This window comes from Tiliqua scincoides, chromosome 4 (genome assembly GCF_035046505.1).
Source record: "Tiliqua scincoides isolate rTilSci1 chromosome 4, rTilSci1.hap2, whole genome shotgun sequence".
NCBI classification, from domain to species: Eukaryota; Metazoa; Chordata; class Lepidosauria; order Squamata; family Scincidae; genus Tiliqua; species Tiliqua scincoides.
In genome coordinates this window covers 28,466,258-28,491,543 of record NC_089824.1, presented here as the reverse complement: position 1 = coordinate 28,491,543, position 25,286 = coordinate 28,466,258, and the positions used below count along the sequence as shown (strand labels likewise).

The 25,286-nt window shown below is 42.4% G+C and overlaps 2 protein-coding genes across 3 annotated transcripts in view; one reads left to right on the top strand and one right to left on the bottom strand.

Moving 5' to 3' along the window:
- Positions 1-8,427: 8,427 nt before the first annotated feature.
- On the bottom strand, positions 8,428-17,880 carry LOC136647964 (RNA-binding protein 12B-like). 2 transcript variants are annotated; one of them, XM_066623869.1, is made up of 3 exons: positions 17,754-17,880; positions 11,978-12,023; positions 8,428-11,323 (listed from the first exon to the last, which is right to left on the bottom strand). In XM_066623869.1, the coding sequence occupies exon 3, from the start codon at positions 11,294-11,296 to the stop codon at positions 8,879-8,881; it is 2,418 nt and encodes an 805-aa protein (XP_066479966.1). In that variant the 5' UTR covers positions 11,297-11,323; positions 11,978-12,023; positions 17,754-17,880; the 3' UTR covers positions 8,428-8,878. The 2 variants fall into 2 exon arrangements, with proteins under 2 accessions (XP_066479966.1, XP_066479965.1); XM_066623868.1 differs by having other exon boundaries at positions 8,428-12,023.
- Positions 17,881-20,070: 2,190 nt separating this feature from the next.
- TMEM67 (transmembrane protein 67) overlaps positions 20,071-25,286 on the top strand; it is a 39,579-nt gene continuing 34,363 nt past the window's right edge. Inside the window, exons 1-3 of the mRNA XM_066625707.1 lie at positions 20,071-20,278; positions 22,100-22,185; positions 22,290-22,383. Of these exons, the coding sequence (XP_066481804.1) occupies positions 20,101-20,278; positions 22,100-22,185; positions 22,290-22,383 (358 nt within the window). The 5' untranslated portion in view covers positions 20,071-20,100. The remainder of the gene's footprint in view (positions 20,279-22,099; positions 22,186-22,289; positions 22,384-25,286) is intronic.

Below are 25,286 nucleotides of genomic sequence, written 5' to 3'. Positions count from 1 at the left end.
AATCAAACTCATGACATAGTTAAGAGCACTTGTGTTTAATTTTAGCCTAAAATGTTGTTTTATGTGGCTCACATGGTACCCTAGATCAGGTTGCCAACCTCTGGTATGCGTAACTCCAGGGGTACACAGAAGGACCTTCAGGGGTACGTGGAAAAAAAATCAATAATGGCAGAAACAGGCAAGTGCACAAGATTGACCTTGCCTTGTGGCAGAAAAGGAGAACAAAAAACGGTGCAACACGGCAGCTTCTTCAGGAGTCCACGGGCTCAGGAGGCTTTTCAACAAGGTCAGGACAGCAGGAGACAGAGAGGGAAGGGAAAGCACTGGAGGGGCCACCATTTTATCCCCTTCACCAGCGCTTGGATAAAACTTCCTGCACAGCCAGCTCTCCCCACAAACCGTACTCCTGCCACCTTGCACTCTATGGCTGGGCTTAGCTCTGCACCATCCAACAGACCATGTTCAGGGAAGCAGTTGCCACCAGCGTTTGGATAAAGCTTCCCTCACAAGCAACTCTGAGCCCAATCCTACGCATGCCTTCTCAGAAGTCCAATAGAGTCAATGAGACTTACTCCCAGGAAAGTGTGGAGAGGATTGCAGCCTTTCCCTGAGAACTGCGCTCCAGCCTTGCACCCTGCTGCTGAACTTAGCTCTGCAAAATGCTGCTATCTGCTGGAAGCAACTGATTCCCTGCACATGATCTGGTGGATGGTGCAGAACTAAGCCCAGCAGCGGGTGCAAGGCGGTGGGAGTGCAGTTCACAGGGAGAGCCACCTGTGAGGGAAGCTTTCTCCAAGTACCAAAGGAGGGGAAGACAGCAGGTGCAGGAAAGCAGCTACCACCAGCACACAGCAGCATTGTAAAGTCTCTGAGGATGCAAGCACCTCACTGCAGACATTGCAGTAGCAGAGCTGCCTCCTAGTAAGAGAAAGAGGCACATGCAGGAAAGCGGTTGCCACCAGCAGACATCTCTGCAGAGCTAAGTCCAGCAACAGGATGCAAGGTGGGAGTGCCGCCCTCGTGTCTTTGCGGTCCTGCATGTTATTGCACGTGCCTCTCTCTTACTAGGAGGCAGCTTCGCTACTGTGACATCTGTAGCAAAGTGCTTGTATCCTTGGAGTCTTCGCAGTGCTGCTGTGTTCTAGTGGTAGCTTCTTCCCTGCACCTGAGGCACCAGAGTGGCTGCGATCTCCTTTGTCCTCTCCGCAGCACAACGCCCTAAGAGAGGTCTGTGGGGGCTGCAGGTGGGGGCCATGTGGGGAGTTCTTTAGGGGTGGGGGTAGTCAAAGAGATGCACCTGCTTCTCCATCTGATAGCCAAAGGGTGTGTGTCCGCCCCATAGGCTGGCCTTCATTTGTTTTCCTCACAGAAGCTCCTTTCTTTCCCTCTCCGTTGCCCTCGCATAATTTTTTTTTCGAATGCCTAATTTTTCTAAATTTTTTTTTTTTTTTGCTAAGTTTTGGTTAACAACTAAGTGTTATCCCAGCAAGGCAGAAAGGAAGGCAGCTAGCTGGCTGCAAAAGTGCAGGAAGCTGTTATTAGCTAGTTGAATGCAAAGCAGAAAGGCAGGCAACAGTCTTCTCTCACCTTCTCTCAAGCCGCATCACTTTCTCTCAAACCAGAGGGACATCTGTTTACAATCCTCAGGCCAGCTGCCACCACCAGCTATTGCTGCCCATGAAGTAAATATTACTAGCCATCAGTGTCCAGGAAGGAAGGCTGCAAAAGTCGCACCAACTACTAGTTTTTTGTCATCAATTCGTGATTGTCAGATATAGATCTGTGGTTGAAAACTAGCACAGTAAAAAAGTGGAAACATAATGTGGAAAGCTATCAATCAGCAGGAATTTCTCTGGCCACATCTAAACACCGTAGTAAGCTGAATGCAGTTCCAGATTTAAAACTGTATCTTACATCAGTTGAACCTGATTTCAAAAAAACTGTGCCTCCAAACTAGCTCAAGTATCACACTGCTCAGTTGTTGCATATAAAATATATAAGTTTTATAAAAATTATTCCTTTGCTTTTTAATCCCATTATTGGGCTATTTATTTACAGTTGCCACATATATTTGGAATAACAGCAACTATATAAATTACAAACATTTTGCTAATCTGAGGGGTACAATTTATGGAAATAGGCTGCCAAGGGGTACACAAGTGAAAAAAGGTTCAGAACCGCTGTAAATTAATGTCAGTTCTTTAAAAATCACAAAATGATAGCTGCTTCTCAATGCATCTACAGACATGATTTGTGTATTATCAGTTATCATGACACAAGGGAAATGCTTCCTGAATTGCTGCACACACACACACCCCCGCTACTGCTTCTGTCCAGTTTAAGAGGAGAGGTGGAGAGGCGACAGCAGCAGCTACATTAGTCCAGCTGCCTCCTCCTCCATAAGCAAGGGCAAGATGATAGTGACAACTGCAACAGTCATCTTAGCACACCCCTTCCCTGCATGTGGAAAGGAGGCTAGAAAGGGAGTAGCAGTAGTCTTCCTGGATAGAAATCAGTATTGCATCTGCTACCTATTTCCTCCACCTTTTTTGTTGTTTCGTTCTCACTCTGCTCTGTTTTAAAATAACACAACAGAGCAGGACAGAACAAATAAGCCTAGAGAAGCGGAAGTGGGATTTCCTGTTCTGCAGCACTGTTAAAAACAATAATGTTGCAGAGAGAAGAGGAAGAGGTGAAGGGGCAAATGGGAACTAGGTGAGGCAGTTGATTGGTGCAGGGTGCTACCTGTATTCTTCTGTCATGATGCTGCTGATCTTACCTTTCCTTATGGCTGGCCTGGCTCCAAGTCTGTACTGCTTCACTTGTGATAGATGCCTGTAAGTCTTTACAACACAGTTCACCACCCCCGCCCCCACACCTTGTTAAACAGAACTTCTAGGATTTATCCTATTTTTAATTGACTGCAATTAAAATAGAGTTGCATCCTAGCCCCTTCACTTTTTAACCTTTTCCTATCTGATCTTCCCTCCTACTTCTCCAACCAAAGGGTCTCTCCCCCTGCCCTTAATGGTGTTCCTGTACCCCTTTTACTGTATGCGGATGATGCAGTTCTCCTTTCACTAACCAAATCTGGACTTCATCAATCCCTCACTATTTTCCAGGATTATTGCACATCCAATGACCTGACCATCAACGCCAACAAAACCAAAATGCTAGTATACTCAAAATCTTGGTCCCCATCGACCTGCAGGGTTGGCCACTCCATCCACGAGCAAGTCCCCACTTTCAAATATCTTGGCCTACTTTCCCTTTATCGATTAACTTGGGTGGCCCATAGGAAGTTAGCTATTGCCACCTCGCATCATCACCTTAAGACGATTACTCGGTTCCATTATAGCACTGGTGACCAGTTTGTGCCTGCCGCCCTTCAGATCTTCAGAGCCAAGATCGTGGCCCAACTATTATATGGCGTCCCCATATGGGTTACAGTAGCCAACAGCACTCTGGACCGAGTTGTGGCCGTATTTTTTAGGAGGATTCTCGGAGTCCCAAACTCCATCCGGTTAGCAATGCTGACTCTCGAGTTGGGAGTCCACCTCCCCTCAACCATAGCATGGGCTATAACGCTTAAATTCTGGCTCCGACTCCATTTGTCCCTTCCATCTGACTTCCTTCTTAATGACCTGTTAAGAGACCCCTTTTTGTCTCACTGGTTTCATAATATCGATTCCAAATTGAACTCCCTAGATCTTCCTTTGGAATCTTTAGCGGGCCTAGATATTAACAGCACCTATAAGCTAATCCAAACCAGGCTCTGGGAAGCTGAATTTACCTCTCTTTCTGCTGATCTTAACCCAGTATGTTCCCCTCTTTCTTTTGGTTTCTGCTCTTTACCAGGTCAGCCCTCTAAATATTTTGATACCCTAATAAATCCCTCCCTTAGAAGGGCTTTTATGCTCGCGCGTTTTAATATTTTCCCCTCCTCGTATCATCTTGGCAGATTCTCCTGCATTCCTCGGAACTGCAGATTATGCTCCTTCTGTCATCTCGAACCGGACACACTTGAGCATATCCTAATCCATTGTCCAGCGCATTGTTCACTCAGATAGCTGTATTTGGATCCCTTTTTACAGCATCCTACTAGCCCATTTATTGATCCCTTTTTTGTTTTGCTAAGTGACAATCAGGCAAACATTACCATAGCAGTTGCCAGTTTTCTATCCCAAATTATTAAAATATCCCCCTTTCCTGAACTCCTTTCTCTTTTTCCCTCTTTTCTTGAATCATTTCCCATCTCCCCTCCCCATCATGTCTATTCTTTTAGTGACTGTTGTAATTTTGTTTACCTGTTTATATGCCAATAAAGGTATTAAAAAATTTTTAAAAAATTATTTTTTTACAACACAGTTCACCACCACCCCTGCTGTTGGCATCCTTCAGTCTCGGAAGACTATGGTGTCACGCTCTGAATGGTGGTTCTGGAACAGTGTCCTCTCCAGTGCGCGAAGCCTGGGTAAAGTAGGTATGGAGGATAGGCTGTTACCCATGCAGCAAATCCCCCCTCTCCACGTCGCTGAAATGGTCCAATGGAAAGGCAGAGGCCAATACGGTTGGTTCCAGCGGCGTCGCAGGAGTTGCCAGAACGGGACTGTGTTCAGCCATGAACTGCCTCAGGGACTCTGCCTCCGGATTTTGCCTCGAGGTTGACTCCTGAAGCCTTTTCCACAACTGGATGTAGCCACAAGGCAGTGGAGGTTTGGGATCAGAGTTTTCCTTCTCTCAGATGAGCTGCCTTTCCAAGCTGATGAGTCCCATCTACCCGGTGGCTGTTTAGTTGCCTCTAAAGTCGCCTCTTGTAAACAAGTGCCACATAATTGCTTATTTTGCCAAGGATTGCCTCTTGATCACACTCATCTCAGTGGGCAGCATGCACTCTTGGTATGTGTATTCAACAGTTGAACCTAGAATAGGTTGACGTAACATGCAATATCATGTCCTCAGTGAAACATTTCTTCATTGCATGTAAGCAAGTTTCTCTGTTTTGCTTTTGAGAGCCAAATCCCATGTATTGATGATCCCATTTTGCATAGGGAAATCCTGCTGTCTTCCATCCTCTCCTAATCAGACTACACTTTCACATAGTTTCAGAAATGAATGATGATTCCCCACAGTATTTATTCTGGGATTGCTTCCTTTCTGTCCTCTTCCCCCAGCCCTTAAAGAGACAGGGAAAGCGTTTCCTTAAAGGGACAGGGAAAGAGTTATTGCAACTGGTGGGTTGCAACCACTATTGTAAAGAGCAAAAGGTACTAAAATTACATTTAAAAATAGCACAGAAGATAGCATTGTATATGGTGAGAGGGAAAGGTATAGCTTAAATTTCTTAAAAAAAAAACAATAGGATGTTGTATTTATTAAGATGATACAAGTATTATATTCAGACCAGAAAGCAAGGATAAGAGTAAATGGAGAATTGACGAGATTAATATTCAACAAGGAGTAAGATAAGGTTGTCCACTTTCATCATTGTTGTTTATCTTGACATTAGAAATACTGAATAATGTAATAAGAGAAGATGATAGGGTGAAACCGCTCAAAATTAAAAGTGAAAAATATAAATTACAAGCGTTTGCAGATGATCTGGTATTTATTTTGGAAGATCCACTCAACTCCATGGAATTTTTGATAGAAGACTTAAACAATATGGAGAAGTAGCAGGTTTAAAAATAAATTACCAGAAGACCAAAATGATACTTAAAAACATAAAAGACAATGATATAGAACGATTAAAGGCATTTGGATTACACATAACAAACAAAGTAAAATATCTAGGAATTACAATTACAAAAAAGACAAGTACATTAATGGAAGACAATTATATCAAATTAATGAAAGAAATAAAAAAAGATTTGGAGAAATATAATAAACTGCAACTATCTCTAATAGGAAGAATAGCTTTATTGAAAATGAAAATATTACCAAAATTAATGTTTTTATTTCAGACTATCCCGATTATTTTGAAGAGATCATTTTTTGAAGAAATGAACAAAATTACTACAAAATTTGCCTGGCAAGGTAAAAAACCGAGAATAAGAATTATTGCAAGAAGATTAAAAAAGAGCAGGATTTGGACTACCAGACTGGGAATTATATTATCAAGCAGCAGCCTTAAACTGGATAAAAGATTGGAGACTTTTATTGAACGCAAAAATTTTAACACTGGAAGCATTCAATTTACAAATAGGCTGGCATGCATTCCTCTTTTATGATAAAGTTAAACAGCATGGATATTTTAAACAACACATTTTAAGAACATCCTTAACTTGGATATGGGATCAGATAAAATATAAGATATATTTTAAATTACCTAGATGGATAAAACTGCTCGAAATAGCAACCAATCCAAACTGGATTAAAAAGGATCAAAATAAACCATACAGTGAGTTGCTGAATAATAAAGGGGAGATTTTAAGTAAGTCTGAATTAGAAGAGAAAGGAATAAAGCTGGACTGGTGGAATGAAATGCAAATAAGAACAAGATTACGAGAAGACCAAAAAAATAGGTCTATATGAAGAAGATACAAGTTTTGATAAAATATTTTTGATTGATGAGGGGAAGTATATAAGAAAAATGTACAGTTTTCTCCTGGAGATGAGAATGGAAGATGAGATAGTTAAAGATGCAATGGTGCGTTGGGCAAAAACTTTTGGATATAATATATCAATGGATGATTGGAATCAAATTTGGAATACAAATATTAAGATAACTAAAGCAGTGTCTTTTAAAGAGAATTTATATAAAATGTTCTATAGATGGTATTTAACACCAGAGAAGTTAGCAAAAATGTACTCTGGGTTATCAAATAAGTGTTGGAAATGTAATGAGCTAGAAGGAACTTTTTATTATATGTGGTGGACATGCGAAAAAGCAAAAAAATATTGGAAAATGATACATAAAGTGTTGCAAGAGATATTGCATTGTGCATTACCATTTAAACCAGAAATATTCCTCCTAAATGTGACATCAGAAATTAAAGACCAATCTAAGAAACATCTTATTGTACATATTGTTACAGCGGCAAGAATATTGTTTGCGCAAAAATGGAAATCTATAGATGTGCCAATGAAAGATTTAATAGATAAAATTTATGAAGTAGCAGAAATGGATGTTTTAACAAAGAATGAGAGATTTAGATAGAGTGAGAAAATATTGGAAGTTTTTTTATGATTGGGTAGATAAATTTAGATAAAATTGAATGTTTCGTAAAAATCAATTTTTTATATTGATAAATATGTGAACCTTTGTATTGATGATTATTGTGTTTTTTCTGTGTTAACTGAATGATGTATGTTGGAATCTGGGGCCAAACCTTATGTGTAACCTGTGTTGTACCCTACCCAAAGTTAAACCTATTTCTTTTCCTGTATCTGTAATGAATAAATAAAATATATTTTAAAAAAAAGAAGAGACAGGGAAAGCGTTACATGAACTGGTGGGTTGCAAACCACCAGTTTGAGAACCACTATTGTAAAGAGTAAAAGGTACTAAAATTACATTTAAAAATAGCACAGAAGATAGCATTGTACATGGTGAGAGGGAATGGTATAGCTTTCAATTTCTTTAAAAACAACAGGATGTTAACCAAGATCTTGGTAGCTAAACTTTCTGGGAAGAAAATTCCCCTTATGACATAGGCCTTACATGCACTCCAAGTCACTTGCAGTCCCATTCCAATAGCTCTTTCTTCCTTATACTCACAACTCCAAAGGTCCTTCCTGCATCCTCTGAACTGTTTCTTCTTTCTTGAGCTTCAAAAACAGGGTGTTAATTTGTTTTAGTATTGAGCACTCTCAGCCGCTGGTATTGTAAAGTTTGGAAAACTTAGTCAGGAAAGCATGTTTCTTGGCCTTTTTGAACACAAGCCACTAACACTGCTAATTTATTGATTATGTATGATTATGATCTGCCCCTTGCAGAACTGAAAGTGGTACAAGTGGGGTTTCTAGACAGTCACAGTCAAAGGCACTGGCTAGACAGAGCCCTGTAACTTCAAGGAAGGTGACTATCACCCACCCTCACATCATGCACAACTTACTGACCTTGTCATTTTTAACCCTTATTTGGGTTACTGGTAGAGGTGTTTGAAAACAGTATTATCTATTTTATTCAGAAGTAAGCCCAATGTGTTCAGTAAGACTTAGAATGTAATCCTATCTTACTCAACAGAAACAAACACCTCTAATTATTGGCAACACCAGTTCCTTTAAATTCCACAGACAAACCCAATCATCAGGTTTAAAAAAGTCCTTTTTATGCTATCCAATAAAATCAACGTATTTTCTCTCAAATGTATAATCTGTACGCTCTGTAGACAGTTTGTTTTCCTATAACCAATATGCTGGACTGTTGTTGGTGTCAACAGGCATTACATGTAAATCAGGAATTCACAAGAAACCATCAACATCTTTCTGTTTATGTACATTTATTTTAAAAGAAATGGTAAACTGACATTAAGAAAACTATTCAAGTTGCCCCTAAACAAAGGGTAAAAATGCAAGAATTTATGGGTAAATTTGTTAGTAATATACAAGGAGAACTTAGAACCTTGGCTTACTAATAGCTTGAAAGATGCAGATGTATTACACTCAACAGCCCATTTACATGAACTGCAAATACACAGGCAACCATGGAAGGAATAGAACTATACAACATGCTATTTAATATCGTGTTTTCATTTTTACATTAAGCTTGTAAAAAAAATCTTCTAAAACTTCGGCAAAACAAGTTGTACATGAGATCAAGCATCGCTTTTTACAAATAATTACATTTTCCCCCAATTTTCCACCAACAAAAGTGTGGATCTAATTTTCCATGTACTGCTACTGTACATTTTTTGCTTCCTGTACATTCCTTTATCTACATCAAGCTTAACTTAGCTTTACGTTGACCAAAAGGTCTATCGTTTAGTTCATTAATAGCAGCCATAGCCTCACTATAATTTACTAGGGCAAGTACTGCTTCCCCAGAAGGCATTCCATAATCATTGTGCTGGATAGAAATAGATTCTGGTATGACTTTATAGCCATGAAAGAAATCCAAAATTTCATTTGGGGAAGCCCGAAATGGAATATTCTTTAACCTGATCAGCGTGATGCTATCTGAGCCACCAGTAAAATTAGAGTTAGGCAAAAAACAGCCATCTGGAAAGCCACCAGAAATTCCTGGTCCACCAAATTCTGCAAAGGGAGGAGGTCCTCTATAACCATCAGGGGAGCAGATGAAATTTTCAGATGGTTGATTATACGATAGAGGCCTTATGTTTCCCTGCATGGCTGGTCCCTGAGAGCCAACAGGACAAAATTGTTCACCTCGGTCATAAACATGGAAGTGATCCTGCATCTTGTTTGATGAAACATTAATACCAAACTCCTGCATTTGTTCCTCAGGAATGCATCTTAGTAGTACCTCTGTTCCCAAAAACCGCCGGCGATTTAAACTTTCAGCTTTCTGGGCTTGGTCTTCAGATCTAAATTTGACCAATGCTTCTCCCAGTCCAATTCCTTTGTCATCATAAAGTAAATGAATATCACTGTCATCAATATTAAATCCTGCAAAGAACTTCTGCACCTCAACATTTGTCACATCAAATGGAAAGTTTCTTATATATACGCATGTCTTTGGGCCAGAATATCCATCTCGATTACATTTTTCTCTTACGTGGTGATGTCTTTCTGGTGATCTATTGGCTTCAGAAGATTCAAGTACTTCTAACATCATTTTTTTAGAAATGGGAAAAATATAAACTGATTGACCAAACAAAACATTCTTGTGATAGTTTTGTGCCATCCTATATTCTGTCTTAGATCTGAACATCACAAATGCCTCCTTTTTTTCATTTTCGTGCGATCTCAAGAATATAACCTGTTGGCTAGTTACATCCAGTTCTCCAAAGAACACTCTCAAATCTCTCTTCTCAACAGCAGCTGGCAGATTTTTAATATGTATATAATACTCCTCGTTATATTGCAAATGAGATTGGCTTGAACCAGAGCGAGGTGAACGGGAGTGCGCCATAGACCACCTTGGAGGAGACCTTGAACGGGAGTGTGCCGTACCCCTCCTTGGTGGAGACCTTAAATGGGAGTGTACCGTAGCCCTCCTTAAGGACCTTGAACGGGAGCGTGCCATTGCCCTCCTTGGAGGAGACCTTGAACGGGAGTGTACCATAACCCTCCTCGGTGGAGACCTTGAACGGGAGCGTGCCATAACCCTCCTCGGTGGAGACCTCGAATGGGAGCGTGCCATAGTCCTTCTCAGAGACCTTGAACGGGAGCGTGCCATAGCCCTTCTTGGAGGAGACCTTAAACGCGAGCATGCCATAGCCCTTCTAGGAGGAGACCTTGAACAAGAGCATGTCATAACCCTTCTCGGAGGAGATCTTGAATGGGAGTATTTTCTTGAGGACAAATAGCTTGAGTCTCTTCTTGAAGAATGGTCTCTGCTTGAAGAATAACGTTCTTTGTTTAAATGAGATACATGCTCGTCATCAAAATGACGGTCCACCTTTTCATCTATCCTTCCACCATATTTAATCCATGTAACTTCTTTAGAAGGATACACTTTTAAAAATCTTGAACCCATATATTCCCGATTACGCTGCCGCCCTTTCATGGCATCACTTGCTGTAGCGAATTTTACCATTCCGTCCCCATTCTGTTGACCGTCTTCGTTTTTTAACATGATCACACTGACAACTTGTAATCCAGAAAAGAAAGCGTATACATCATTCTCTGTTGCAGAATAAGGCATACCACGTACAAATAAATACAAATTATCTGACTCTTGCCCGGACTTCTCATAATTTGATTTTGCAAGATCTGTATCACTGTTTTGTGAGCCACTCAAATGGAATTTGTCCTCCAAGGCATCCAAAGAACCATAGCTAGATTTACTTATTCCTTTTTTAATAGCTGCCACTAAATTTGAAAGGTTCCCAGCTCCAGATCCTCCTGAGTTAGAACCTGTCCGTCTAGATCCAGGTATTGTTTCTCTTCCATCACGATCAAATCTTTTCCTACTAATTTCTATTATATGTTGCATTTCTGTCTTGCTGCTTAGAAAGAGCTTGACAGATGAATCCTTGATAAATCCTCCTGAACAGCTCATTGCTTGTCTTGCATCTTCATCTGTTGCAAATATAATAAAAGCTTCCCCACTTTCTCCTCCAATAATATGTATACCTCCATCAGGAATATTCAATCCTGAGAAGAAATGGCAAATATCTGCAGACCCCGCAACAACAGGAAGTCCCTGTAAACGGATGACTACAGCCATTCTGAGCTCAACCCACAGCAAAATCACCTGTGGAGAAAAAGGTATACATGATGGCAAGCCCTTACACTGTAAAAAAATGCTATACCTCAAGCTATACCATTTAAAAACAAACAGCCCTGCCTTGATCAAGGTATTCAAATTCAAAAAAACTTCTCAGTTCAGAATCACAAGAAGCTTTAATCTAAAATCTAAGAATACCAAACTGTTCAATGTGAAGTTTTGCCAAGTTCCACTATTTCCAATCATAAAAAGCAGCACCGTCAAAAGTTTAAACATCACTCTTTCTACTCCCTATATGAAACTTTCACAGTATACATAGTATGTGTATATACCGTATCAGAAATTCTGTGTGGAAATTAAAACAGAGAGCAACTCTGGTCCCAAGTTCTTGCTACTCGATATCAAAAGTCTAGAAAGATTAGCAACCAAAGATGGTTTACCACTTTACAGCAACTGGCACCTATGTCTATTAAGTTTTCAGACATCATGCTCGACCAAGCCTACTTCATAATGAAGTAAGTTCATTCATCCTTTAACACCACAGTTTTTTTTCACATGGCTGAGTCTTTCCGTGTTATTAGGGTGGAATCAGTTGGATCATCTGCATATCTTCTTTTCCAGACAGTGAGAAAAGGCCATTGTTTTGGACAATACTCAGAAACAATAAGCTTAGAAGCTTACCTGTTTTTGCCTGGAAAGCGTGATAATGCCTGTGAAATCAATTTAACTGTGGAAAGAAAACGAAACATAATTAATGGCCAATTGCATTACTGTTAACAACGTATTAAAGAAATCAAAATTGGTTGCTTAATATTTCCTTCTATCTTCATGCCAGGAAGAAAATGATATCATCAACCATGAGGACACATGACTCATGTGTTCCTTTTAGGAGGATGTAATAACATCCGAATATTAAAGCCAATGTCATCAAGCAATGCAAGTAAGGTGAGATTAGTCTTCAATAGATCCCCACAGAATTGAAAATGCTGAAAACCCCAGTTTCTGGAGTCCTTGAATGATGAAGGCCGCACAAAGACAGAGATGTCCACTTCTTCTGAAATCCTTTTGCATCCAAAGAAAGTGGGAATATGTTCACCAGCAACTGCACTCTGCACCACAAAGATGATAATATATTTAAAAAAATCCAGAATGCAGAAATTCCGGAAATATACAGATCATGCTCATTCCAATTTTCCTGTAAATGCTTGTCATTCCTCCAGATTTTTTTAAATCCGGTATACATTAACCTCTCCAACATCCAGAACATGACTACATCACAAAAGTCAAGTGTACCTAATGTACAGACCAAATCGTTTATTTCACAAGATCCAAAAAATACTTAAGGCAAAACAACTGAAAACTATGCAACCCAATCCCAGGCACATTTATCCAGAAGTTAATTCCACAGAGTACTATGGAGCTAAGTCTGCACAAAATTGCATATTTAGCTGCAAAACAATCTATTCTTTAGTGGTAAAAAGCAACATATTTAAACTTAAAATGTTCCACTGACGAAAAAGTAGAGCTCAAGTCTTTTGTAACTGAGGCAAGTGTCTAAAAAGTCAAAGACTGAAACTTAAAACACTTGAATTCTATGAAGTGCCTAGAACCATCCTGGAAACTGCAACTGTTCTCAAAAAGACTTTCAATCTGATCCACTTGTTCAATCAGTTCCTATCTATATCCTACTGCAATCAATTGTGCATTCCAATAATCTTAAAAGATAACTTCAGTGCACAAAACGCTCAATCCAACAGCTTTGCAACTCTTTATGCAGAACCCAGTACAACACCACAGTGCAAGGAAGATTTTCTAAACGTTCCTGAGGATCTCAAATTTTCCACAAAAGCCATGGGGTAAAAGAATTGCCACATACAGGATAGGAGAACTAACAATCATCTAGACTCTAGAGCCTGCTGCAAGGTGAGTTTTTAGTTGCATCTGGAGTCCAAGCTGTAGTCCAAACTAGACAGTATGAAACTGGGGCTTGCATGCTTCCTTTTTGAAAAGTAAACAGCAGCCAAGCAAAGCCCGACCTGAACTGCTGTGGGAGAATTTTATTTGTTTCTCCCTCCTCTGCATGACTACTTATTTTGATTTAAAATATTTTTATACCACCTTTCCCCTCCCAACAGGAAGTGCTCAAAGTGGCTTACAATCAATTAAAGCGGATTAATAATAATGATAATCATAGAAACAGAGTGGAAAGGTACCTAGTAGGTCATCTAGTCCAACCCCCTGCCTGTATCAAGGAATCCTCCTAGAGCATCTCCAAAAGGTGCTTGTTGAGCCTCTGCTTGAATATCTCCAGTGAGGGAGAGTCCACTTCCCTACTGCCCTTACCGTCAGAAATTTTTCCCCGATATCATCATAACCTCAGCAAATGAGCCATAAGAGAAGAGAGTCCTTCTCACACCACTTTCAGTTTCCCAAGGCAAGGAAAAAATAAACCACAAGGCAAACAAAAAAAAATCCACTTTGAAACCAAAGTTTCAAACCAAACCAAACACACAAAAAAACCACTTTGAAAATTAGTTTCTTACTAACCCTAGATTATAACATCTGCTCTTTTTTTCTTTCCAATCCCGCACCTAAGACTCTGGTAAAAGGTCTTCCCAAAATTTCCTGCAAGTTTTTGCAGAAAGATATTTGAAGGCATAGCCCTTAAATTTTGTACATGGTCACTGCAAGAGTTCGGGGACATTCATTTCACACTTTTCAGTTTGGGTCTCAGAGGTTTCAGTTACTAGAAGAGATCCATAATATATTATATGTGATATCATCATGGAAAAGATGCAGAATTGACAGTACAAAATGTGCTTATGTATATGGAACAAACTTTTTTTCAAATTTCACTTAAGAAAAAAAATTGCTCCTAGTCTTTTTCAATTGCAAATATACAGCACAATTTTCCTCAATCCTAAAAATCATGAACTGGCCTACCGCTGGTGTACACTGCTGCTGCCATAAGGCACATTTGTGGGCCATAAAGCCAGTGAAGCACCTGAGTTCCACCACTTGGCGGTCATGCAGACCACCAGGTAGCAGAAGTGTAAGTGTGGGGGGAAGCAGTCCAGAGAGAGGCAGAGGGAGGAGGCATGCCAGCGGAGTGGGGACAGGTAACGTCCACCAGTGGTAACAACAGATGTATTGGAAAGGTAGGTAGGTTCCAGGAAGTGAGGGGTTGAGGGGAGGACGAAGGCTTAAGTTTTTTGGGAAGGGCTAAAAGAGACTCGTGACTCAAAATTTTTTGAGAGTCACGACAGGTGCATGTTATGAACTGCAAGTCGAGTCATTGGGTCACTGACTCATAACTCAACTCGCAAGTCGGGCTCGGTGCTTTGAGCACATCCCTGCTGTACATACCGCCTACGGCAGTGTTTCTCAAACTGTGGGTCAGGACCCACTAGGTGGGTCATGAGCCAATTTCAGGTGGGTTCCCATTCATTTCAATATTTTATTTTCAATATATTAGACTGGATGCTTCCATGGTATGTGACTGCATCTGGGGAAATGTTACAGCTCTGTACTATTAACAGACTACTATTTTAACAATGATACTAAACGGAACTTACTCCTGGATAAATGCAGGTAGGATTGCAGCTTAGGATTGTTAAAAATATTCCTGCTTGATTATGCCACTTCTGGTCATGACATCACTTCCAGTGGGTCCTGACAGATTCTCATTCTTAAAAGTGGATCCCTGTGCTAAAAGTCTGAGAACCACTGGTATACTGTGTACAGACACTATAAAAGTACTGTTGGGATATGCTAGGGTAAACATTGCCTGATCCCCTTTTTCAACCAGCAGTATCAATCCATTTCATTTCAGAATAATTTTTTTTAGAAAGACAACTTCATATTCTTACACAGGAAAATCATATTTTCCTTATTTCGCAGCATTAGCGAAAACTAGTGTCCAAGAAGCCAATGAAGTAGATCTCTGTATCAATTCTTTCAGGAAAATACTATTCTGGCAATATATTCCATACTTTTTACGCATCTTGTACTGTGTATTCCACACCTTTCTCAATGATGATCCTACAAATTTCTTCAGTGCCCTGTAGATCTTTCAGTCATTCTGAAACCTTTTAGACACACATTGCGCAAACGTTAAGAAAATTATTTCTCCAAACTCTAACAGTGACCATGTACAAAATTCAATTCCAGGGCTGATCTTTTAAATGGCACAGTATACAAGCTACAAAAAATTTTGTGGAGAACTTTTAACTCAAGGTTTAGGTGGTTATTTCCTATCAAAAATAGTCCTCAGCAGAGTGCCACAAAACACAGTAACAGGCTTTAATGGAAGCTCTTTTCCTTTAAAAAAAGGCAATAAGTAGGGCAGAGATTCCAGATCAGGGGACACAGTGCTGAAGGGCATATCCCCCAACTGTGATTTCAGCACAGCTGCTAGTTATAACTGAGAAACTAAGCACACAGACCCCAATCATGTGACAAGAACATTTGGCCTTCAATGAAAGGCAAAACTGATTACCTTAGAAGCAACTCCTAGTTACAAGCAAGACCTATTAGATCTATACGAGTTACAAAAGCTGACAAAGTAACAAAACATCTAATGAGCGATACAGCCTTCAAAATCTAACTAGGCTGTTTAGATGAGATCTGTGCAGCCAAATAAAACTTCCAGAGTTGCTCTGCTGAAGTGACAGTGTTGGAATGCAAGAAGTGGTTTGCCCACAGAATGGCTGTTTCTGGTTAAAAATCATTTGACACACATTTTAGCCATATGTCATTCTCATAAGGAAAGTTATGTTAATATTATTGTTGCAATGCCTTTTTTTCATGGTCCTTCCGTCCACCAAGAGGGATCCAATTCCCCTCTAGAAAGCAGCGCGTAGCAGAATTCCTGGGTACGTTGGCACAACTTCAGTGAACATGAGCTTGGCATGAAGACAGTACATAATGTACTCTGATACAAATAGAGAATGTGAAGAGGACAGAAAACATGCCCTCATGAGGAACTTCTACAGGAACAACCAGCACTGTATTTCCACGTGAATGCTGGCTGCAAGGCATCAGAACTCCAAACAACATTTGCAAGGTAGCCAAGAACAGGCAAATTCTTGTTTATAAAACAGGTTCTGAGCAAAGTTGCATTTGCTTAGTCCTGAGTGGTTATTTTTTTGGCCACTTGTGCCAGTTTGGTGCAGTCCAATACGTTTCCCTGGAGTAGCAGCTTCAAGAGATCACTTGTGTTCCGAGATGTTTCCATTTGCCAATACACCAAATCGACAGGGGGAAATAAAAGAATTGTTGACGTAGTTTTTGAACACGCCCCTTAACCAAGGCAAGCCTGGAACATAGAAAGAGTCCCACTGGATCGAGCCCAAGGCCCATCCAGTCCAGCTTCCTGTATCTCACAATGGTCCACCAGATGCCTCAGGGAGCGCACAAGACCAACAGACCTCCATCCCGATGCCGCTCCCTTGCACCTGAGGTGGCCGACTTCTAAAACCAAGAGGTTGCACATACCCGTCACGGTTTGTAACCTGTGATGGACTTTCCACCAAAATCTGTCCAATCCCCTTTTAAAAGCATCTGGGAGAGATGCCACCACTACATGCTGCGGCAAGGAGTTCCACAGGTTAATTACACACTAGGTAAAGAAGGGAGCACACAAGACCCCTGCATCCTTGTGCCACTCCCTCGTCACACCTGGTGTTCTAAGGTAGCCCACTTCTAAACCCAGGAGGCTGCACAGACCTAGCATGGCTTGAAACCTGTGATGACTTTTCCTCCAGAACTCTGTCCAAACTCCTTTGCAAGGCACCCAGGCCAGGTGCCATCACCACATCCTGTGGCAAGGAGTGCCACAGGTTAGGACACGCTGGCTAAAGAAGGGAGTAAGCACAGAAGACCACAAAAGATCTGCATCCTGGTGCTCTCCCTCGCACCTGGCAGCCTGCCCTGCTTTTTCTACCTGCAGAGCATACCGCACACACAGAAGCCATCAGCACATCCTGTGGCAAGGAGTTCCACAGGTTATGACACGCCGGGTAAAGAAGGGAGTAAGCAGAGAGGACCACAAGAGATCTGCATCCTGGTGCTCTGCCTCATACCTGGCAGCCTGCACTGCTTTTTCTACCTGCAGAGCGTACCGCACACACGGAAGTCATCAGCACATCCTGTGGCAAGAAGTTCCACAGGTTAACGACACACTGAGAAAAAGGAGCACAGAGAACCACAAGGGACATGCGCCCCGGTGTCCTCCCTCGCGCCTGGCAGCCCCCGCTGCTTTGCCACCTGCGGACCAGACCGAAGACTCAGACGCGCCTCCGGCACCTGGACGGGCCTCGCACACGCTTCTCCCTGCAGGGCAGGCTGGGGTGACGGCGCCGCCTCCCCCGCGGCACCGACCGCGCTCCCCGACTCCCGCCCCGGGGAGAGAGGCCTCCACGCCGGGCCAGCCCCCCTCCAAGGCTGCGCTACCAACCAGGGCCGGCGAGCGAGGGAGCTCCGTCCCCTCTCGGCCGCCACCGTACTCCGCGGCGCTCCAGCAGGCAGCGGCTGCTCCCCTCCCCCTCGCGCACGGAGAGCGCTCCCCGACCACAAAATGGCAGTCCCTCTTTCGACACGAACAGACAAACCGCCCCGCGCACGCGCAGAAGCCCGGCGCCGCGGGCATACCAACTGCGCGTGCGCGCGCCGTTCCGCGACGCTCCGGATCCCACCAATCAGGCGACTCGACGAGGACCCCGGGAGGCCGCACAGACCTGGAAGTGCCCTCTGGCTAAACGGTTGGTCGGGAAGTCAGAGCTCATCCAAGGCTCCCCGCCACGGGGCCCCCTTTCAGGGCGAGCACTGCATTGACCCGTTTTTGCCCGGCACACATTTTATAGATATAACATACCTATATATACATAAACAAATCATATGTGTATATGTACATTTATATATAAGTGTGTGTGTACATATACATGTACATATGTAAGTATATGTACATGTATGATATACGTATAATATATATATATGCCTGTGTGTATTCCCAAAATAAATTTCTTTATTACAAGCAATCTTTGCAAGATAGTTGTTTCCAAACACAGGAGCATGCTGTGAAGTCTCCCATTGGAAACTTGTTGCAGCCCAAGCCTATGCAGGTCTATTCAAAAGTAAATTACATTGTATTCACTGGTGCTTACTCCCAGGAGAGTGGAGATCATGATTTTAGCCTGAGATGAAGGGGCAGTATTTGGAAGAAAGCAGCACCACAATTAAGATTGGCCCAAGGTTGAAATCCTGCCCTGTGTGTTGGAGCAAATTGCCATCAGTCTTAGATGCAGGGTGGCCAGATACAGTGGAGGACAGAGTGCCCCTCCCTTTAACCATTATATAAAAGAGATAATTTGGGCAGGTGCAGCTCAACAGGGAAAGGTTTAAAAAGCTGCACCTGCTCAAATTCTCTGTTACAGAATGCTTAAACTCTAGGCATGCTGTCCTCCACTCTGTCTGGGTACCCTGATGCAAGGGGAATTTGGGGCTGTGGCTCCCTATTTATTTTTTTAATTTTGACTCAAAATCTGATCAGGGCTGGTTTCCTATAGAAATTGATGGAAATAGAGCTTCTTTTGCCCTAAAAGGCCTTCAAGTGAAGAAACTTCAATTTTCCTGCACTAGGGAAGGTATGTAGGGAGTCAAGTCCCACCCCAAACAATCTTTGTTTCTTTGAGGTAGGGATAATGAAAATCTGGAATGGGCCTTTAATAAATGAAAAGAATAAAGAAAACACATACAGACTAGGCTGTTAGAGAGACAGGTGGTTGCTGTGTCTGTTTTGGATGTTGGTGGTCCTTCCCCTTTACCTGAAAACTGTTTCTTGCCTGGATCAGTTCCAAACATGGAATGTGGTTCATGTGGAGTCTCACTTTCATGTTATCATTCCCACTCACTGTGTTGTTGTATGTGAGTCTTGCTTTGTTTGGTGCTTATAGAGCAGTCACTGAAAGCTACTTGTTATAGACAAGTTTTGGCTGAGAAAGGGTCAATACAATGGATCTGCACGGTCCAAAATATTGTTCTCCTGATGGGTCTATAATGCCTGATGCTGAGCTTGAAATGTCAGCTCCGGCTTGATCTACCCTATTCCACAGGGGTCTTGCTAGGAAACTGAAGTATGTCTTTGGAACTGTTGAAGGTCTAAAAACCTGATAAAATGCATAGGACACAATCCTATGCATGTCTACTTGGAAGTAACTCACATTGTATTCAACAAGGCTTACTCCCAGTAAAGCGTGCGCAGGATTACAGCCTCAGTATCTTTAAAACCCTACAGTTTGCTTCTCATATCCCTTTCATTTATTAGTGACCTGTTCAGTTCTGGTTTGTATACAGTCCCTTTATATGGTAAGTACGGCTGCAACCCTATCCACACTTTACCTGGGAGTAAGCCCCATTGACTGTAATGAGGCTTACTTCTGAGTAGACAAGCATAAGCTTGGGTTCTACCTGTCAATTACAGGTGTGAAAAGGTCCACCGCTTGACCTAGACACAGCCAGGTAAGGGAGCAAAGGCCTTGGAACGTTGTGGGATTTACTCCCGAGTAAACCTGGGCAGAGTTGTGTTGTCAGTCTCTCAGCCACTGCACAGAACGTCTGCTGTTAACGTCCCAATGGGAGGAGCCACCTTTCTTTCCCTTTGCTGCTCTTTGATCCTTTGCTGTTTCCGTAGGCAGAGATTTCAGTGACCGCAGGGCGCCTATTGGCTGACGCCGAAAGTGGGCGTGGCCCGCTCCTATTGGCGGCTGCTGCTGTGAAGAGTGGGCGGGGCCGAGGCTTCAGTAGCCATGGCGACGTTGAGCCGCTGGCTGTTCGCGGCGCTGGTTCTGCTACCCTTCCGAGCCGGAGGCCAAAGCTTCTCGCTGCCTTTCCGCCAGCCCCAGGCCTGTGAAGGGACCCAGTACTTCGACGTCTCCCGCTTGGCCTGCGCCCAGTGCGGGGCCTCCCAGAGGAAGAGCGCGCTGGGTGAGGCGCCGCCCGCCGGTCCCTGTGCTTGGCCCCGGGCAGGTCTGCTCGTGGAGCTCGGGCGGGGGGCGGCGAGAGGCTGCTCCCGAGGGCGGCCTGCGAGCGTCTCACCCCAACAGCAGGGCGCAGCGTGCAGCTTCTCTGCAGTCCCAGCCATGCTTGCCTGGGAGTAAGCTCCGTTGACTGTAATGGGACTTACTTCTGAGGAGGCATGTGGGGGTTCTAAGGCTGCTGTCCTAGCTACACTTACCTGAGAGTAAGCTCCATTGGCTATAATGGGATTGACTTCTGAGTAGACACGCATGGGATGGGGTTGTAAGGTTTGCTAGCACGTATTGCAGAGACTTTTCCTTGTAAGTAAGCCCCAGGGAGTTCAATGAGGCTTACAGCCCAGTCTGAGACAGGTCTACTCAGTGGTAAGTCCTATTGTAGTCTATAGACCTTACTTCCAGGTAAGTGTAGCTAGGACTGCAGCCTCCTGCATCTTGTTAGACTGCGAGTGCTTTTTCCTTCTCATGGCACACTGAGGAGGTATAAAAATTGGCACACCATCAGTTGGTTGACAATTGGCAAAGCACACTGTGCTGTTGAGGGATTTGCATCCCCCAGTGGCCCTACCATTAAGTGACCCCCAAAACTCTTGGGGCACACATGCACACCAGTGTTCCAACAGCACAGTGGTTGAAAATGGCTGTGTTAGAGGGTATATACATGTGCTGCAGCTGTGGAGGGAAAGAGATGTGAGTGGGTGGGATGCCCAGGGAGGGTATATGCCTTAATCTGGAGGTGACCGAGTTCTAAAGTGTGATCTGTGATCAGGTGAATGTGCTTGGAACTGGATCTCCACACTGTCCCAAGCCACTCTCTGTAAATGCCTCTTCTGGGGCTTGTCTGTGGTGCTGTGCTTTTGAGAAGCTTGGAAAACCAAGCAAGGCTCAACGAAGCCTTTCTCTGATTTTCTTTTTTCTGCATTGACCTTGCACCTTGATCTGGTCATTTTCTGTGGTTTTTCTGCATATTTTGTGCTATGCTGATATTCATAGCGGGGTACTGTGATTTAAACAAAAATTCTGCTTGTCTGTTTGGTGCTGCACTTTTGAGAAACTTGGAAAACCGATAAATATGTTTGTATATGTGTTTGGTAACATTCCAAACACATACAGAGTTCAGAACGGATGTGCTTAATGTGCTTTATTGCACTGTTTGTACAATTTTGAATAAGAATTTGGATGAAAATGCATAACAACACCAACATTTGCTATTTTGATCAAGAAATTTTGGAAAAAATATCACCCCAAAAAACACCCCTACAAATAAGGCCTTCCTTAATCCGCTGTGATTTGCTTTATTAACTTTGAGCTTTCTTCTTCTGTTGCCATTCGTTACTCCCCCAATTCCTTTATGTGTTGTATCTATTTACATTGTAAACTTGTGGGTGGGCCTGGTCACTGTTACTTCTGTGCAGTACAGCACAGAATAATTAAGTAAAATCTTAATTATTTTATGATTGTTAAATATATTTCAGTGGGCATATATATTACGGGGGGGGGGTAACTGCTGCTTGATATTCAGCCTTGGGCATTTGCTTTGGCATGAGAAAGGCGGGGTATAAATTTTTCAAATAAATATTACATGTTCCATTAGTTACATGGAAATTGCTTCCGTACAGTTAGGCCTATAATTATAGCATAAATGTCATCTTTAACTTTAGAAATTTATCACTTGTAAAGTAATAACACTGTATTCATACTTTGCCCCAAAACTGAAATCTGTTTTGATTTCAGTGTGTAACCATTGAGATAACTATTCTATGCGTTCCAGGTACTTCGTGTGCTTGTCTCCCAGGATTCAAATTGGTTTCAGATAATGGTGGCTCTCCTACCTGTGAAAAATGTCCAGATGCGATGGTAATGTTATACCTGCAATAAGCCATGAACTGCTTCATAAACACATAAACGTTTTTAGATATTGCATTGAGCTTCCAAGTACTCTGTATTTTTCGTTTGTTTAGAGTGGAGTTACTCAGGATGGATGGGACTGCATTGCTTGCCCTAAAGGGTTAACTGCTGAAGGAAAATGTAAATGCCTTACTGGTGAGATTTTAGGTAAGGATTGTATGCTGTTATTCATCATGTTAAATATATCATTTTGCAAGTAGGTAAGGTACTTTTAAAGATTTTTTGTGACTTTTTTATTATTGGCTTACATTAACACATAAAATCAGTCCAAAGACCCATCTAGTTCAGCATCTTGTTTCCCACAAAGGCCTACCATCTGCCTCTGAGGAAACTCATAAACAGAAGAAAAAGGCACACTTCTCTCTAGCTATTGTGTCCCTGCAACTAGTATTCACAACCTGAAGGTACCATGTAGCCTCTGGTAAACCTGTCCTCTGTGAATTTATCTTATCCCTTTTAAAGACACCCTCCTTGGGTGCCCTCCAGGGAGAAAGGCAGAATACAAATTGAATGAATTAATAAAGCCATACAAGTTACAGTTTAAGTTGCCTTAAATTGCAACAAGAAATTCCATAGGCTAATTACATGCTCTGTGAATAGCTATTTCCTTTTATTCCTTCTAAATCTGCCAATCAGTTTCACTGAATATCTTTCATGATTTCCAGTATTGCAAGAGAGGGAGAAAAACATCTTTCTCTCTCTCTCCCTCTATACCATGGGTCTCCAAACCCCGGCTCAGGGGCCAGATGCAGCCCACAGCCAGCCTCAATCTGGCCCGTGGCCAGCCTCTTGTCCCCTGTAAGCCTCTGATCCACTTGGCCGAACATGACTGGAACTGTGCTCTGGTTACATCTGGAGGGTGTTCTAAGGGCCAGAGAGTTTGAATGAATGAGCCCATTCATTCATTTATTTACTCATCTAAGTTCCATTTCTAATTTATGTAAATGTTATATTTAAATTTTTTTCCGGCCCTCAACACCATGCCAGATATTTGATGCATCCCTCTGGCTAAAATGGTTGGAGACCCCTGCACATCAAGCATAATTATATAATTCTCAGTCATGTCTTTCTTTAAGTGTCTTTTTTCCAAGCGGAAAAAGCCCTAAACATAGCTTTTTCTTATAAGGACAGAACTCTAGTCCTCTGAACATTTTGGTTGTTCTGAGTCTGTTCCATCTTCAGAATGCAGTATACTTCTTGAAGTATGGCTTCTAATCTCAACCAAGAAATCAATAACAGCATGGTAAGGGAGATGTCTAGCTTGTTCACTTCCCTGTACTCTCAGACCACTGAGTTAGTCTGTCTAACTCAGCGTTGTCTACTTGTAAATAACGTGGCTTTCTTAGACTTCAGATAGAGGATTGCCCACGATCTAAGGGTCCGTGCTCATCAGAGGACCCACCTGACTCAACTGATTACTAAACTCCCAGTAGTGGTGATAACAGCTGTCTCTCTGGTCCAAATCCTAACCCACTTTCCAGCACTCGCATAGCTGTGCAAATTGGACATGTGCTGCATATCACAGTTGTAGGGCACTCACAGAGGCCTCCTCAAAGTAAGGCAATATTTGTTTCTTACCTAGGAGTTGCATTGCCCTTATATCAGTGCTGGAAAGTGGGTTAGGATTGTGTCCTCTGGTGCTGCACCCAGCCTCTCTGTATACAAATGGGAATGTCTCCACAGAGCCTCTAGGGCAGAGGTTCCCAAACTCTCCAAGAGAGTTTGGGACCTCATAAGTCTTGGAGGAGGAGAGGGAGGTGACAGCGCTCCCGCAATCACACTGCAAAAAAAGTTTGTTTTTTTTTAAACTCACCATAGGTCGTGCCAGGTCGCAATCACATTCAGCAGCAGTTCAGAGGTGCAGAGAGGTCTGCAGAGGGTCTGCAGGCTTCCCACGCCCTCTGGAGAGCTAGCGCAACCCACAGTGAGTAAAAAACCCTTTTTGCAGTGTGATTGCGGGAGCCAGAGGTTTGAATTGAGGTGTCACCAGTATGTGGGTGACCCTCAGCACTATCATTTCCACCAAACAAGGTAATTGAAACCCTGAGCCAATGTCTCAAGATGGTTTGGGTGAAGGCAAACAAACTGAAACTAAATCCAGACATTAGGGCTATGGATTTAGAAACCACTTATCTGAGCAGTGGTATGCAGCCTGTTCTTGATTGGATTTAGCTTCTGAGGGATCAGGTCTACAGCTTAGGAGTGCTCTTGGACATGGCATTATTTGTGAATGGCATGTGATGTCAGTCGCCAAGGGTGTTTTTACCAGTTGGAACTGTTTGGCCAGTTGTGCCCCTGTTTAGAAAAGACAGAACTGTCTCCAGTCACACATGCATTTTTCACATCCGGATGAGACTATTGCTACATGCCCTCCATGAGCCTTGAAGGCAGTTTGGCAGCTTCTGCTTGTGCAGAATACCACTGCCTGGCTACCAGCAGAAATCCGTGGATACAATGATATTACTCCATTTCTTTATCATTTGTGCTGGTTGAGTGTTTCTTTCTAGACCCAGTTCAAAGTGCTGGTTTTAATCTTGAAAGACCTACATGTACTGAATCCAGGCTACCTTTAAGCTTTGACTTTACCCACATGAGCCTGCTCAGACTTTATGATCTTCATAAGTCATGCTGTCTGGACCCCCATTAATACCCATTCATTAAAACCTTTTTATTCAGCAAAGCTTTTAAAATACATCATGAGTGTTACCATTTTAATGATTGTTTTATGTCTTTTAATGTGTTGCATTTTTACTGCATTTTTAACTTTATAATCCTCCTTATGACACTTATAATCCAGAAGGTGAGATACACTGTAAATCTTTTAAATCAATTTCACATAATTAAAAGGTAGTCTTTAGTTTTTAAAAAAGTTACAGAGCACAATTCTAACTTGCAGTGGAAACAGGCAGGCTATCGTGCCTGCATTATATCCAGCACAAGTTTCAAGCAGCCAAAAGCTTAATCTGGGGCAAGGGGAAAACTTTCCCCTTACACTAGGAAGAACTACCGCAGCCCCAATAGGGCTACTCAGATCCGTGCCACCTCCAGAG

Bases quoted from the DNA above. Each gene is read 5' to 3' on its own strand.
- LOC136647964 (XM_066623868.1), bottom strand. From the start codon at position 11,296: ATGGCTGTAGTCATCCGTTTACAGGGACTTCCTGTTGTTGCGGGGTCT.